Source organism: Mustela nivalis, assembly GCF_964662115.1.
Source record: "Mustela nivalis genome assembly, chromosome: 8".
NCBI lineage: Eukaryota > Metazoa > Chordata > Mammalia > Carnivora > Mustelidae > Mustela > Mustela nivalis.
In genome coordinates, this window is record NC_139027.1 from 73,650,186 (window position 1) to 73,667,159 (window position 16,974).

The window sequence follows — 16,974 nt, forward strand, 5'->3', positions numbered from 1 at the left end:
GCCTTCATGTTAAGACAGGGATGACCAGTGTTATACAAGTGTTACTTATCTATTATGTCCGTGGCAGCAGCCTGTTCAATTGAAGATATTTTGTTTGGCACTTCCTTTGTATAGAAAATGTAAATGATCTTATGGTCTGTAGTGCAGTGATTCGTCTTTGAGTTACAGTACAGGTCAGGGAGGGTTGTTAAGGTTGTACTAGGCAAATGTTGAAAATACAGCCCATGAGAAATGAGGCCAGACTACAAATCTTGTCAGGAACTGATTATCAAGTTCTCCAAATGATTTTTCTTTAAAAAATATTTATTATAGAAATGTACCTTTTAGTAGTTTTAAGGAATGTATTGACAATAGCGTTAAATTATATACTTACTCAAATTTGCAAACTTTACACTCTGAAGATATCTACAAAGACAGTTTATTTACAAGTTTCAGAAGAAATCATCCCCTCACCAACTCTGCCTATGGCACAGGTAAGATGGCATAGTCTCTCAGTGCCTTTACTTTACTCTGTACTTGTAGAAGGAGCACAGTGTGTGGGTGAAGTTCCATCCTAGTGCCAGGGACAGGCCGTAGAGCAGAATGAGAGGCGCAAATGGATAAAGAAGAATTACTGTATTTTTCAAAAATGGCAATGCTGGAAAAGAAACAAATCAGTTTTTTTAAAAAAAGGAAATCTACCTCATGAACTTTCTGAAAGTGCTTACTACATACGATAGGTGGGGCCAAGAAGCCCCACGTGTTCTGAATCTGCGAGCCGAGCCACTGCTCTCAAGGCTGACTCTGCTCTGCACCCTGCTCATGGGTGTGACTGCCGCATCACAGCTGCACCTGAGAACCCAGGCTGAGAGGTCAGCTTAGCACAAAGGCTGAGTGAGCAGCAGATTCGGAACTTGAGAGGCGAAGAGTAAGGGACAGATGTCAGGAAATACTGAACAGTGGTGGATTTACACAGGGGACTCTGTGTAGAAGCCTCTACGAGTCCAACTTTTAGCTCTTTGAGATTTCCCAATACTGGAAGCATAACACCTCCCCTTTACATGAGATCAACTAGTAAGTGTACCAGGCTTCAGGAAAGAACAAAACTCCCAAATATAAAATCTGTCCCTCAAGTTCCTGCCTGGCTCCGTCAGAACAACATGCAATTCTTGAGCTTAGGGGTCATTAAGTTCAAGCCCCACACCGGGTATGGAGCCTACTTTAAATAAACTTTAAAAATAATAAAATCTGTCTCCAAAGATCCAGGTTTTCTTCTTGGTCACTACTTAGTGGGTCCCTACCACATGCATTCTAACCTAAATATTTATTTTCTAGAAAGTCGCCAAACTGAAGCCGAGCTGTACTCAATTTAATTATAGGGAGTTACCAAATGAGTGATCCAAATCCAGTTAGAGAAACCACAATGTTGTAGTATGCTAATCACAATTTAAAGCTTTCTCAAAAATAAGTGAAAATTCATAAAAACCTGAACATAGTATGTCAAAAACACCTCCTCTGAATTAGAGAACAGACTCCCCATGTCCAGAAAAGTATTACAACTCGAGGGAGTCACATGGTCCCGGGCACAGTGGCTAGCATCTGGGGCTAAGAACACCTCTGAATAGAGGAGTTGTATTTGTGCACCGGAGTGTGTATTTACAGTGAGGTCCTGACCCTCCAGAGTGAAAAGAAAGGACAAGCTGAATTAACAAAAAGGTTTCTCATTCATACTAAGAAAAAGAAATTTCTAGAAGGGTTTAGCCATAAAGGTTGGGCCTGAATTGTGACCATCTGTAGAATCACACAGTGATCATAAAAACAAAGTGAGGCAAAGGTTTTAACACTTTGACAAAGATTTGTAAAGGTTCGTTTAGCTATCCGACCAGAAATTAGACCCAGCCCATGTCCCACCCTAACTGGCCATGGGGACCCAGAACCAGAAAGCCAGGGACAAAAGGAAGTGGGTCATGTGTTCCTGCAAGTAACTTCGAGATATCAGTCTGGTCTAACACGGCTCCTTAAAATTACAAAGTTTGTTATACATCAGCCATGCCACTTTCTAGCTGAATGACTGGACAAATTAAAATTTCTGTGCCCTCATCTGAAAGTAAGCTACTTACGTTACTATTACAGCACCCCTCCCCCCGCCATTTTCAGTCAACCAAAATCATTCATGACTTACCACTGTATCCTAGAAAGGTTACGTAGATATAATAGCCCACTGCCACCAGCCACAAGGTATTTCCAACAAAATATCCAATAAATGTGTCCGTCAGGATAACATCTGCAAAAGAGATGTGTACACTGAATCTCTTTTTAGTGTATACAATGGTGACTTTTTGATGATAGTGTAAGAAGCAACACTACTTACGGTTAATGAAGAAGAGCTGGATAAAATGCAGAATAACTAAGAGAGGATAAAAAGCATTTAGATGCACGTCGAAGGCGTAACCCCACTCCACATCGTAGTCCCTGCTTTGCCGCTTCACTAAGTACTTGTTCGAGATAAACCTGAAGAGCAAAGTTAAAATTTCTTTCACAATACAATAATGTTAATCCCGTAAATATTTACTGACTACCTTCTGTGTACTAAGCATTCCTCAAGATATTGGAGACCAAGAGGTGAAGAAACAGATCTCTGCCTTCAGCCTAGCTGGAGTCGTCAGATGGCATGATGGAGAAAAATCAAGCAATAAAGGACAGAAAATACAAAGCTGAAATGCAGTGTTAAATAGGATAGTCCTACGAAGGTTAACATCTGGGTCAAGACCCAAGGGGAGGGATGGGAATTACCTGGGGCAGAGCATTCAGGCAGAGGGGAGTCCAAACACAAGTGGCAGAGGTAGACGAGTACAGAGGAGGTAGCAGGGGACCTGGCTTGTTTGAGGCATGGGTGAGGAGACCAGTGTGCCTGGAACAAGTGAGAAAAGTGGCAGGAAATGAAGCAGGAGCCAGATCTTCTGGCACCTATGGCCATTTAAGACCTTTGGGCTTTTATTCTTGATGAAATAAGGAGTCACTGGAGTTCCCAGAAGGGTGTCTGATTCACTGTTTTAACATAAGTTCCCGTGACTGTTGATCTGAGAACAGACTACAGGGACAAGAGGGGAAATGGAGACACCAATTGGGAGGCTACTGGGAAAAAGGTAAGCAAGGGTGGTAGTAGTGCAGGTGGTGCCGTGGGGGAAATGAGCAGTCAAGGGTGACTGAGAGATTTCTGTCTGAAACCAATGGAAGACTGAGTTGCCATGAGCTACTGTGGGCACTGCTGCAGAAAGAGCGGTCTGGGCAGTGCAGGAGTTTGGATTTGGATGTGTCATGCTGAAGATGCCCGTTAACATGGAGTAAGAAGTACCAGTCTGGAATTTAGAGAAGAGGTCGAAATACAAACTCATCCATCTTCGACCTCTTCTCTAAATTCCAGACTGTACTTCCATGTGTATATGGTATTTAAGGCCATGGGCCTGAGTAAGACCTCTCCCCCACAAGGAATGAACTAGATACAGAATAGGTCAAAGTCCTAACACCAAATAGCTCACCTCTCCATTAAAAGATGAGCAAACAGGGAAGTGTGCCAGTGATGTACTTAGCCATAAGAATAATTCTTCAAGCTTCTGTCAGTGTTCTACAACATGACCTATGAGTTCAGTTACATGATGAGTGAATGAGAAGTAAAATACCCATGTAAAAGAAAATTAGACCTTCAAAGGGTAATAACAAAATGGATTATTTGTATTAAAAACACAACTGCAGAAATTCAGTGGACTTTCATGTGTGTGATTTCTTTTCAAGGGTACAGTTAAAATGCTATGCCTACCATAGAAATAAAAAGAAAAAACAAGGGATAGAACATAGTACAGTACTAATAAAACAGGTCTGTACAGTTAACAAAATACCCAACTAATATAGCTTTGTTTGAACAAACTCTTAACTTAGCAAAATATCTTCCACTTTCGCCAAGAACATGTGCCCTTAAAAGAACAGAACAAGCATTCCGTTCACTACCCAAGAGCTCCCATTCTGTGGTGCTCCCACCCCTTTGCTTATACTGTACATGGGCACTTCTGTCCTCCCTCTAGAACAGATACTCCTTCTGGGAGAGCTCAAGACATCTGTGGCTTTCACCTCCCACTTCCATATTAATGATGCCAGTCCTGTCCTCTTCTTGGCCCAGACAGGGTCAGAGTCCTCTACCTCAGAGTCTACCTTCATTTCCACTAAAATCCTCAAGCCACCAGAACTCAGCACGTCTAACATGGAATGCTTCATCTGCACCTGCCACTCTTCCCTACCCTCCTCATACCCAATTCTCACAGATGCTCGCTGATCCATCTCTCTCCTCTCTTCCTGAGCTCACCGTGCTGTCTGGGCCTGCTCTCCTCCTGTGCAGACTCCACAGTTGTATCCAGCTTCAGCTCCTTCGCAGCCACAGACTGGATTTTCCTTCCAGTGTGAATCTGCTATTTCCTTACCCCAAAGCCTCCAAGTTCTCCACCTCTCTTCCACTCCCCAACCAGCACATGCAAACTATGCGATGAAGTCCAACTCTTTTTTCTGAAGTGCACTAAAGGCCAAATTCTACAGTCACCTATCTTCCCGAGCTGGTGAGTGTCACCCTACACTACCAGACCTGGTATGCTGCTTCTGACTGCCATGCTATGCATTTGGTACTAGGAATCAATGGTCCCATCTCTCCCTGACATCTCCTCCTGCTGGTTCCTGTGGTACCTCTAGGATGACAGCAACCACATGTCACCATTTCTTGATTTTATTTATTTATTTGACAGAGAGAGAGAGATCAAAAGTGGGCAGAGAGGCAGACAGAAGGGGAAGCAGGCTCCCTGCTGAGCAGAGAGCCTGATGAGGGCTCAATCCCAGGACCCTGAGGTCATGACCTGAGCTGAAGGAGAGGCTTTAACCCACTGAGCCACCCAGGTGCCCCCATGTCATCATTTCTAATACAATTCATAACACAATGCAACACAATGTAGCTTTTGAGAAATATACCAAGTCAGTCCCCTCCTTTCTTCTTCTTCTTTTTTTTTAATAAGTAGGCTCCATGTCCAGTGTTGGGCTTGAACTCAAGATTGAAATCAAGACCTGAGCTGAGGTCAGGAGTTGGATACTTAACCAACTATACCAACTAGGCACCCTCAGAGTCCCTTTCTATTTAACTGAAACTGTAATACGGACTCACACTAAAGCTGCTGAACTCCAGAATGACTTGGTCTCTGTGGCCCTCCAGAGTCAACACATTCATGGTAGAATACCTGCTGTAACCTATTCCTCTGAAAGCCTTATTTGCTGAAATTATTTCATATGCCATGTTTTTGATAATGAATATGTAATTTATATTAGTAGTAGTCTTAAGCCAGATTTTAGAATTCCAAGTTAATGACACATAGCATTTACTGCCTACCAACCACATACAAAACTCTAAGGAGTTACAAATGGAAATAATACATTGGTATCATCAGAGTTCCAGTTTCAGGATTTGTTTAAAATATTAACAGCCACTGGGGCACCTGGGTTGCTCAGTGGGTTAAAGCCTCTGCCTTCGGCTCAGGTCATGATCCTAGGGTCCTGGGATCGAGCCACACATCAGGCTCTCTGCTCAGGAGGGAGCCTGCCTCCCTCTCTCTCTCTACCTGCCTCTCTGCCTACTTGTGATCCCTGTCAAATAAATAAAATTAAAAAAAAAAATACTAACAGCCACTATTTACTGAGCACTTCCTATATACCAGGTACTTTTCACACCACAATATTTTCAAATACCTTACAAATTAGATAACTCCATTTTATAAAAGATACCGGGACTAAGAGTTACACTAAATGAGCTGGCATTTGAACCTAGGCCTCTCTGTGGCTAAAATTTCCATATTTCTCTGATGCACAATGACCACGACCCCTACTTAACCACCAGCCTTTTATGAGCTCACTTGACACATCCAGTCCCCTCATCTGGCATGCGAACCATGTAAGGGCCTGCATCTATGAGAAAATGGAAAAACCAAATGCTGGAATTAAACACTTCCACTCAGTACACTACCGTCATTAAACCAAACGCAGAAGTGAGCCTGCATACCTGTTCAATAAAACCTGCGCCGCGGCAAGAAGGCACCGGAAGTTTAACAAATCCTTTTTCAAATGTTCTTCATTTAATGTCTGATATTCAAAGTAAGATGCCATGAAATAACCCTCTATAGCTTAAACATCTAGAAGTGACCCACCGACAAATACAGGAAAAACCATGCCATCATCTGGACAAGCAGACTTGGCTAACTGCATAATAGTGACTTAGGGAGGGCAAGTTATAATAATCTTGGCAATCAAAAGTGATGCTTTCAGGAGACAGGATTCAAGATGGTGATGGAGGAGGACCCTGAATTCCCCTCCATGGACAAACCAAATCTATACCAACATACAGAGTAATTCCTCTGGAAAAAGAACTGAGGGCTGACTGAACAGCTTCTGCCCAACAAAGAACAGAGGGACCACACAGAGAATAGGAGAGATGGAGACACAGTAACAACAGAAACCCCACCCCTGACACGCCAACTGCAGTGGGGAGGGACAGAACCAAGGAACCAGGAATAGATTCTAACACGCAAAAGGATGGAAAAAAGCCTCAGTTTCAAAGGGCAACTAGAATTCAAAGGAACTAGCCCTCGAGCATCTGCCAGAGCATCTGCCAAACAGCTGGGTCCTGAGGAACTGGTCTTCAGTAGTCGGAGGGCTGGCAAGTGCCACAGTGTATGTTTCCTCTCTCTCCCAAGCCCAACACTGCCAGCACAGATGGGAGTGGGATATGGCCACCCAACCAGCCTGCCACTTCAGTGAACCCTGGGACCCTAGCCCACATCAGCCTAAACCCCACTAAGGCACACACAAAAAAGTAGTGGCTTAAAAGACAACTAGAATAAAAACCAAAAACTAACCCTCAGCCAATTGACCAAGGCCTGTGGGAACACATTCTGAGGCCAAATGAGCTGGTAAGCACCACTGCTTATGGCCCCTCCACCTCGCCTAATCACTCAAACTGGAACAGGGTATAGATGCCCTAACTAGCCAGCACTTAAGTGAGCCCCACACCCCTAGCATACAGCAACTTTAGCTCCAATTCTCCTACCAAGTTCCCCACGGTGTAGAGCGCCCTGGGAACACCAGCCTGAGCCCACTTCGACTCCAGCTATTCCATCAGGGCCATCCCCAGGCAGAGTGCCCCAGGACAGCCCCAGCTCCCGCCCACTTCAGCTTCAGATGTCCCACTAGGGTACACCTGGTGTGGGACACCCAGAGAGCCCCCTCCAGCCCATGCCCACTACAGCTCCAGCCAGCCAAGGCCAACAGGCATCCACAGTCTGTATGGGACAGTCCTAAACAGGACCAATCCTTCAAGAGGAGAAGTAGCCATCCCGCCCAGTTCACAGAAACAAATACAGAAAGTAAAACAAAATAATGAGGCAGAGGAATATACTTCAAGTGAAGGGACAAGATAAACAGCGTACCTGACAAACAGTTCAACAAGAAGCTCAGCAGACTTGGAAGAAGAGAGGGTAAACAGAAAATCTAAGAGCCAAGCAGAGCTGAAGAATACAGCAACTGAAATGAAAACGACACTAGAGAGAAACAGCAGCAGATTAAAGGACACAGAAGAATGGACGAGCAATCTGGAAATGGAAAGCAACCAAACTGAACAACAAAAAGAAACAAGAATTAAAAACAAAAATAAGGACAGACTGAGTCTTGGGGACAATTTCAAGCATATTAACATTTTCATTATGGCTATCCCAGAAGGAGAACAGAGAAGGGCAGAAAACTTACTTGAAGAAATAATTGCTAGAAACTTCTCTAACTAGGGGAAGGACACAGACATCCAGGTCCAGGTACATAGAGAAGCCTAAACAAAATGAACCCATGAAGGCTCACACCAATCAAATAATAATTAAAATGTCAAATATTAAAGACAGAATCTTTTTTTTTTTTAAAGATTTTCTTTTAAAGATTTTCTTTATTTATTTAACAGAGATCACAAGTAGGCAGAGAGAGAGAGGAGGAAGCAGGCTCCCTGCTGAGCAGAGAGCCCGATGCGGGATTCGATCCCAGGACCCTGAGATCATGATCTGAGCCGAAGGCAGCGGCTTAACCCACTGAGACACCCAGGCGCCCCAAAGGCAGAATCTTAATGCAGCAAAAGAAAACCCAAGGAAGGCCAATAAAGCACTCAGCTGATTTCTCAACAGAACGTTGCAGGCCAGAAGGAAGTGACTTGATAAATCCAAAGTGCTGAAAGGAAAACACCTACAACCAAGAATACTCAATCTAGCAAGGTTAACATTCAGAACTGAAGGAGAGAGAAAGAGTTTCTCAAACAAAAGCTAGAGTTCACCACCACTAAACTGTCCTTGAAATATTAAAAGGATCTCCTTAAGCAAGGGGAAAAAAAAGCCAAAATTAAAAGAAAAATGTGAAGAAAAAAATTTCACAAGTAAAAGCAAATATACAATAAAGGGAATAGATCACTCACTTATAAAGCTAGCATGAAGCTTAAAAGACAAAAGCAGTAAAACCAATTATAGTAAAGCAGTAAAACCAGTATAACAGTAAAAAGCAGTAAAAAGCAGTATAACCAATTATCTAAAAATTAGTTAAAGGACTTAGAAAAAAATTGTAAAATATGACAAAGAACATGGAGGGGGGCATAAAAATGTAGTGGTTTTAGAACGTGTTCCAACTTAAGTGACCATCAACTTACTAGAAACTGCTATATACACAGAATGTTATATATGAACCTCACAGTAAACACAAATCAAAACCTATAATAGATACACAAAAAAGAGAAAAGAATCCAAGCATAACACTAAAAAATGTCATCAATTACAAGGAAAGAAAAGAAAAGGAACAGAAGAACAAAAACAAGCAAAAAACTAACAAGATAGGAATAAGTACATACCTACCAATAACTACTTTCAATGTAAATGGTCTAAATGCTCCAATCAAAAGACAGGGTGAACTAGAAGTCTAGCCATAGCAATCAAGCAACAAAAAGAAATAAAAGGCAACCAAACTGGTAACAATGAAGTAAAACTTTCACTATTTGCAGATGAGTTGATAGCATATATAGAAAACCTGAAAGACTGCCCCAAAACACTGCTAGAACTGATAAATGAATTCAGTAAAGTTGCAGGATGCAAAGTCAATGTAAAGAAATTATACACCAATAATGAAGTAGCAGAAAGAGAAATTAAGGAAACCCATCTGCAAAACCCTAGGAATCAAAGAGATGAAAGACCTGTATTGTGAAAACTACAAAACACTGATAAAAGAAATTGAAGACAACACAAAGAAATGGAAATATATTCCATGCTCATTGACTGGAAGAACAAATATTGTTAAAATACTCACACTATTTTCATTCATAACAAAGCAATCTACACATTTAATGCAATCTCAATCAAAACACCAATAGCATTTTTTTACAAAACTGGAACAAACAATCCAAAATTCTGTATGGAACCACAAGAGACCCTGAATAGCCAAAGCCATCTGAAAAAAGAAAAACAAAGCTGGAGGTGTTACTATTCCAGATTTCAAGTTGTACTACAAAACTGTACTGATGAACACGGTAGGATACTGGCACCAAAAGAGACACATAAGGCACCTGAGTGGCTCAGTGGGTTAAGTCTCTGCATTTGACTCAGGTCATGATCTCAGGGTCCTGGGATTGAGACCTGCATCGGGCTCTCTGCTCAGCGGGGAGCCTGCCTCTCTGCCTACTTGTGATCTCTCTGTCAAATAAATGAATAAAATCTTTAAAAAAAAAAAAAAAAAGACACACAGACCAATGGAACACAGCAGAAAACCCAGAAATGAACCCAGAATTATATGGTCAAAACCAGAAAAAAAGACAATCTCTTCTACAAATGGTGTTGGGAAAACTGAACAGCTACATGTAGAAGAATGAAACTGGACCACTTTCTTATGCCACACAAAAATAAATTCAAAATGTATTAAAGACATAAATGTTAAAACCTAATACCATAAAAATCTAGAAAACACCAGCAGTAACTTCTTTGACAATGGCCATAGCAACTTCTTTCTAGATAGGTCTCCTGAGGCAAGAGAAACAAAAGCAAAAATAAACTACTGGGACTACATCAAAATAAGATGCTTCTGCTTAGCAAAGGAAAAAACAAAACTGAAAGGAAACCTACTGAATGGGAGATAGTTGCAAATGATCTACCTGATAAAGGACTAGTATCCAAAATATATAAAGAATTCATAAAACTTAACACCCAAAAAACCAATAATCCAATTAAAAAATGGGCTGAAAACATGAACAGGCATTTTTCCAAAGAAGACATCCAGATGGCCAACAGACACATGAGAAGATGCTCAACATCACTCATCATCAGGGAAATGAACGTCAAAACGACAATGAGGTATCACCCCACACCTGTGAGAATGGCTAAAATCGACAACACAAGAAACAACAGGTGTTGGTGTGGAGAAAAAGGAACCCTTGTCCATTGCTGGAAGGAATGCAAACTCGCGCAGCTACTCCGGAAAATAGTGTGGTGGTTCCTCAGAAAGTTAAAAATAGAGCTTCCCTACCATCCAGCAACTGCACTACTGGGTATTTACCAAAGGAATACAAGAACACTAATTTAAAGGGATACATACACCCTTATGTTTATAGCAGCATTATTTATAACAGTTAAGATATGGAAGTAGCTCTGTGTCCATGGGCTGATGGATGGATAAAGATGTGGCATCTATAACGGAATATTATTCAGCCATAAAATGAAATCTTGTTATTTGCAACAATATGGATGGAGCTGGAGCATACAATCCTAATAGAAACAGGTCAGAGAAAGACAACATATGATTTCACTCGTGTGGAATTTATGAAGCAAAACAAGCAAAGGAAAAAAAAAAGACAGAGACAAATTAAGAAAAAGACTTAATTAGAGAGAACAAACTGATGGTTACCAGAGGGGAGATGGGGGTGGTGAAGGAAGTGATAGGGATTAAGGAGTGCACTTGTGATGAGCATAGGGTGACGGGTGATGTATATAAGTGTTTAATGACTATTCCATACACCTGAAACCAATGTAACACTTTATGATAGGAATTAAAATAAAAACTTAAAAAAAAAAAAGACATACGACGACTGAATGGATAAAATAACAAGACCCAGCTATAGGCTGACAGCAAGACTCACTTCAAACCTATAGACATATACAGACTGAAAGTGAAGGGGTGGAAAAAAAGATACTCTATGCAGATGGAAGCCCCCCACTCCCCAAAAAAAGAAATACGTAGGTATTACTTTTCAGGGCAGCAATACTTCTTTCACATGAAATATGCTTCAAAACACTGTAACAAGAGCCAAAACAAGGCACTACATAATGATAAAGGCACTACATAATGATAAATGATCCAACAAAAGAACATAACAATTATAAATATCTATGTACCCAACACAGGAACACCCAAATACATAAGGCAAATACTAACAGACACAAATACAGAAATTGATAGTAATAAGGGCAATTGGGTGGTTCAATGGGTTAAGCCTCTGCCTTCGGCTCAGGTCATGACCTCAGGGTCCTGGGATTAAACTCCAAATCAGGCTCTCTGCTCAGCAGGGAGCCTGCTTCCCCTAACACCACCACCTGCCTCTCTGCCTACTTGTGATCTCTCTTTGTCAAATAAATAAAATCTTAAATTGATAGTAATACAAAATAGGGGACCTTAACAACCCACTTACATCAATGGATAGATCATCTAGACAAAATCAATATGGAAGGTGTAGCTTTAGATATCTTATCAGATGCATATACACAGAATATTCCATCCAAAAAGAGCAGAATACACAATCTTTTCAAGTGCATATAAAACGCTCTCCAGAACAGATCACATTTGAGGCCATAAAACAAATCTCAATAAATTTAGTAAGACTGAAATCATATCAAGGATCTTTTCCAACTACATGGTATGAAACTAGAAATCAATTACAAAACAAAACAAAACAAAACTGGAAAAACCATAAACATGTGAAGGCTAAACAACCTGCTACTAAAATACAACAAAACAACAACAATATACAACAACAAAACCAAAGAGGAAATAAAAAAATACCTTGAGACAAATGAAAATGGAAACACAATGTTCCAAAAATGTTTGGGACACAGCAAAAGCAGTTCCAAGAGGGAAGTTCTAACAGGCATACCTCAAAAAAAAAACAACAAAAATTTCAAGTAATCTAACTTTACACCTAAGCATGAGAAAAGATGACAAGCAAAACCGAAAGTTAACAGAAATAAGAAAGTAATAAAAATCAGAGTAAAAAGAAATGAAATAGGAACTGATAAAAACAATAGAATAATCAACAAAACCAAGAGCTGGTTCTTTGAAAAGATAAACAAAATTGATAAAACACGCAGCCAGAGAAGAAAAAGAGACAGAACTCAAGTAAGTAAAACCAAAAATGAAAGAGAAGTAACAACTGATACCACAGAAATACAAAGGATTACAACAGATTACTAAAAAAAGTTATAAGACAACAAATTAGACAACCTTCATGCTGGGCACTGGAGCCTGCTTAAGATTCTCTCTTTCTCTCCCTCTGCTCCCTCACCCCTGCTTGCTCTCATGTTTTCTAAAACAACAACAACAAAACTCACACAAAACAAAACCAGACAGGGACGCCTGGGTGGCTCAGTTGGTTAAGCAGCTGCCTTCGGCTCAGGTCATGATCCCAGCGTCCTGGGATCGAGTCCCACATCGGGCTCCTTGCTCCGCAGGGAGCCTGCTTCTCCCTCTGACTCTGCCTGCCACTCTGCCTGTGCTCGCTCTTGCTCTCTCTCTCTCTCTCTCTGACAAATAAAAAAAAAAAAAAAAAAAAAAAAAACCACAAAACCAGACAGATCAATGGAACTGGATATAGACCCAAGAAATAGACTAACACTTACATGGTCAACCTATGACAAAGGAGAAAACCATATACAATAGGGAAGACAGTCTCTTCAATAAATGGTGTTGGAAAAACTGGACAGTTACATTCAAAAGAATGAAAATGGAGCACTTTCTTACACCATACACAAAAATAAATTCAAAATGGATTAAAGAACTACATATGAGACATGAAGCCATAAAACTCCTAAAAGAAAACATAAGCAGTTATCTTTTGGACATTGGCCTCAGCAACACTTCTATGGATCTGTCTCCTCAGGCAAGGTAAACAAAAGCAAAAATGAACTATTGGGACTACACCAAATTAAAAAGCTTTGCATAGCAAAGGAAACCACAAACAAAATAAAAAGGCAACCAAGTGAATATGAGAAGAGATTTATTTGCAAGTGATACATTTGATAAGGGGTTCGTATCCAAAATAAAAACTTATACAACACTAAAAAAAATATCCAATTAAAAAATGGGCAGAGGAACAGAACATTTTTTTCAAAGAAGACATACAAATAGCCAACTGACCCATGAAAAGATGCTCAGCATCACTCACCATCAGGGAAATGGAAATCAAAAGTACAATGAGATACCACCTTATACCGGTCAGAATGGCTAGTATCAAAAAGACAAGGAAAAACCAGTGTTGCCAAGGATGTACAGAAAAGACAACCCTTGTGCACTGCTGGTGGGAATATAATCTGGAGCAACCACTGTGAAAAATAGTATGAAGGTATATCAAAAAATTAAAATGAGAAATACCCAATGATCCCGCAGTACCAGTACTGGGTAGCAATCTTAGTACCCAGCAATAGTTGAATGGATAAAGAAAAAATGGCATATATATGTATTATACAAACACGCACACACACATGATGGAAAATTACTTGGTCAAGAAAAGAATGAGATCTTGCCATCAGTGACAACTAGAGGGTATAATCATAGACAAATACCGTATCATTTCACTTACATGCAGATCTAAAAAACAAAATGAACAAAAAACAGAAACAGGTTCATAAATATAAAGAACAAACTCGTAGAGGAGATGGAGTTAAAGGAATGGGCGGTATTAGGTAGAGGGGATTCAGAGGTACAAACTTCCAGTTACAAAATAAATCAGACACAGACAAAGTACATTACAAGGAATACTGTCAATAATGTAACAACACTGTATGGTGACAAGTGGTAACTATACTTATCTTGATGAACATTTCATAAAGTATATAACTGTCAAATCCCTGTGCTATACACCTGAAACAAATATAAAATTGTATGCCAACTAAACTCCAATAATAAAAAAAATTTAACTCATGCTTTCAGTTCATGTTACTGGTTTCAATTTTCATCAGCTACTGTATTTCTAATGGAAGCAAATGCAGGCTCTACAGCAGCACTTGAAAAACCAAAGTTATAGTACTTACCACATTAAAGTTGATATGAGAAGACCAACGCCTACACAATCTATGAAAACAACCCAAAGGAGCAGCTTTATCGTCTCAAAAAATCCCATGTCCAGGACAAAGCCAAATCCTATAGTGGACACTGAAAGAAAGATTTGCATGATAAATCTAGGTTCTGCTAGGTTCTGGAGATATAGGCGGGACAAATCCCTGCCCTCCAGATGCCCACATGTGTAATGGAGGAGACAGTCATGTAAACAAAACCCCAAAGATGTGTTATATGTATATAGAATTGAGAAAAGCAGACTACCCTGAAACACAGAATGGCTACTGAACTAACTGTAGTTTACTGTAGATGTCCCTGTCTGTGGCTCCCCAGGGGAGTCCCAACATTTAAAAGACCACTAGTTCTGAATAGGCACTCACATACTTAAGTCCAGGGAAAGGTGAAAAAAATCTTACACATTTACACTGTAACGGTGGTTAGGACTCTCTCACTACAGTATTGGAAAATTTAAAAGTAGTTTCTCAAGTTCACATCAGTACTTTCAGAACTCACTCTAGATTTGCCTGTGAAATGCAATCTCCCATCCCGATGGAATTTAGTATCAACTTACTTATTTAGTATCAACTTACTTATCATAGCATTTAAAACACACAGTTACTCTGTCCTCTGCTTTTCAAAGATCCGGGGGGAAAATTTACTCTGGCATCTGCTTGGGACCTTCAGAACTAGAAAGAATATAACATTCTTTCCTGTGAGATATTTGAGGCTTCAGAAGGGAAGGAACAGCTTCAAATATCCCAAATTCTGACCCGCAATTCTGCAAATGACAAGTACAATCTAAAACACTCAGTTTGGGGTGCCTGGGTGGCTCAGTCAGTTAATCTTCGGCTTGGGGTCCTGGGATCAAGCCCTGCATGGGGCTCCCTGCTCAGCATGGAACTGGTTCTCCTTCTCCCTCTGCCCTTCCCCCTACTTGTGCACACTCATGCTCACTCGCGCTCTCTCTCAAATAAAAAAATAAAATCTTCTAAAACCATTCTTCAACTCTACTGTAAAACTAACACTTACCACAGAGCCAAATACTTAACAGGACCAAGAAAGCAGGGTCATCTCTGGCCCACTGATCCTTTGTCTGCTTTCGATAATGAAAATTTCTGTAAACTCTCTGTGGGGAAGTAAATAGGTAGAGCATCTGCCATGCAGCAAACTCAAAGTCCATCTGCCGAAAACGAAAAAGTCTTCTCAGGTATTTGTAGCGTTTTGCTCCAGCTGTGTGTCTTGCTGCATCCCTGGAGTTCAACACTCCGTTCCCCTGCACTGGGGAATTCACTGAAATACTTGGTAACATCTTCCTAGATGGAAGAAAAAAAAAATTTCTTTTACAAGTAATCTTGAGAAACTATTGGCTACCAACAACCCTCTTGTGAGATATTTAGGAGGGAGGTCATCTTACCTTTCTGCCACAATCCTTGGTAAGAGGGGTCAAAAACTAATGAAGGTGGTTCTGAGGCTTATTTGGGGGCTCAAGAACTGCCCACTGCACTTCAAGCAAGGGGAGCACCACAACCTTCTGAACCTTCATAGCGCTCCTACCGGATCCCTAAGTTTCCCACACTTCACTTCTCTCCTCAGGCAGCCCACCCAGGTAGTTACTGTTAAGCAGGAGGGAGGGGGGAGGCAGCACGGGTCAGGGGGAGGGAAGCAGAGAGAGACGGGAAAGGGGAAGGAGGGAGAGAGAAAGAAAATCACTAGGAGGTAAAGTGACTCCTTCATGAGCACGGAGATGGCTACGGAGCCAAAATCCCCTGCTCTTAATCAAGTCGTTAGGAGAATCCGTTTTAAAAATCCATTAGAAACAAATAAAAGGCCTGTTCACACATGTCCATCAGTGCAAGACCATCAAAAAACTCGTTCACTGGAATGGGATATAAAAACGAAACTCGAGGCCATGGCGTTTTACTCCCTGAATAGTTCAGCAGAGGGAATGGCGGCGTGGGAGTCCGGTGGAATCAATCTGCAGCCCCGTGAGAGCAGGCTCACGAACCCGCAGCCCACGTCCCCGCTCCACACCCTCTACCTCCCAGGCCTCCCTGACGCCAAGCAGCGCCGCTCCGAGCCCAGAGGCTCCTCGTCTACCCCGGGCTGCGGGTGAGGTTGCCATATTTAGCAGATAAAGCCACAGGTCGCCCAGTTACATTCGAATCTCCGATACAGGTGTAATTTTTAGTAGAAGCACGTCCGAAACACTGTGTCGGACGTTGCCCGTAGTCTACGTGAAATTCAAGTGTAACTGGGCGTCCTTGATTTACCCGCAACCCTACCGCCCGCCGAGCAGACGGACCCGGCTACGGTCACTCCAGGGCCGTGGGCTTTGTCGGACTGTGAGGGGCGGGAGAAAAAGGCGCCGGGCGAGCCGAAGCCGCGCACGGACGGAGCGGTCCTCAGGTCTCACCTGAAGCCCCGCTGAGGCCTCCAAGGGACCCAAGCTAGCCCACCACCTCCGCCCAGCAGCCAAGCCCAGCAGCCGCCGGGCCAACTTCCCTTCCCGCAACGTAACCAGTACTGGGGACGTGACGCGTCTCGTGCGTCCACTTCCGCCGCGCGCGCGGCCTCTCGGTCCTG

General features: G+C 41.7%; 1 protein-coding gene across 2 annotated transcripts; it reads right to left on the reverse strand.

The window, feature by feature from the left end:
• Positions 1-285: 285 nt before the first annotated feature.
• On the reverse strand, positions 286-16,967 carry UNC50 (unc-50 inner nuclear membrane RNA binding protein). Of its 2 annotated transcripts, XM_082746903.1 has the most exons (7): positions 16,805-16,965; positions 15,806-16,004; positions 15,421-15,704; positions 14,367-14,487; positions 2,351-2,490; positions 2,162-2,263; positions 286-637 (listed from the first exon to the last, which is right to left on the reverse strand). In XM_082746903.1, the coding sequence occupies exons 3-7, from the start codon at positions 15,698-15,700 to the stop codon at positions 501-503; spliced, it is 780 nt and encodes a 259-aa protein (XP_082603029.1). In that variant the 5' UTR covers positions 15,701-15,704; positions 15,806-16,004; positions 16,805-16,965; the 3' UTR covers positions 286-500. The 2 variants fall into 2 exon arrangements, with proteins under 2 accessions (XP_082603029.1, XP_082603028.1); XM_082746902.1 differs by lacking the exon at positions 15,806-16,004 and having other exon boundaries at positions 16,805-16,967.
• Between the last annotated feature and the right edge of the window lie 7 nt (positions 16,968-16,974).

Bases quoted from the DNA above. Each gene is read 5' to 3' on its own strand.
- UNC50 (XM_082746902.1), bottom strand. From the start codon at position 15,700: ATGTTACCAAGTATTTCAGTGAATTCCCCAGTGCAGGGGAACGGAGTG. The intron at 14,488-15,420 runs GTAAGTGTTAGT...TCTTTCTTTCAG, and splicing joins GTTAAGTATTTGGCTCTGTG to TGTCCACTATAGGATTTGGC. The intron at 2,264-2,350 runs GTAAGTAGTGTT...TCTCTTTTGCAG, and splicing joins CCAGCTCTTCTTCATTAACC to ATGTTATCCTGACGGACACA.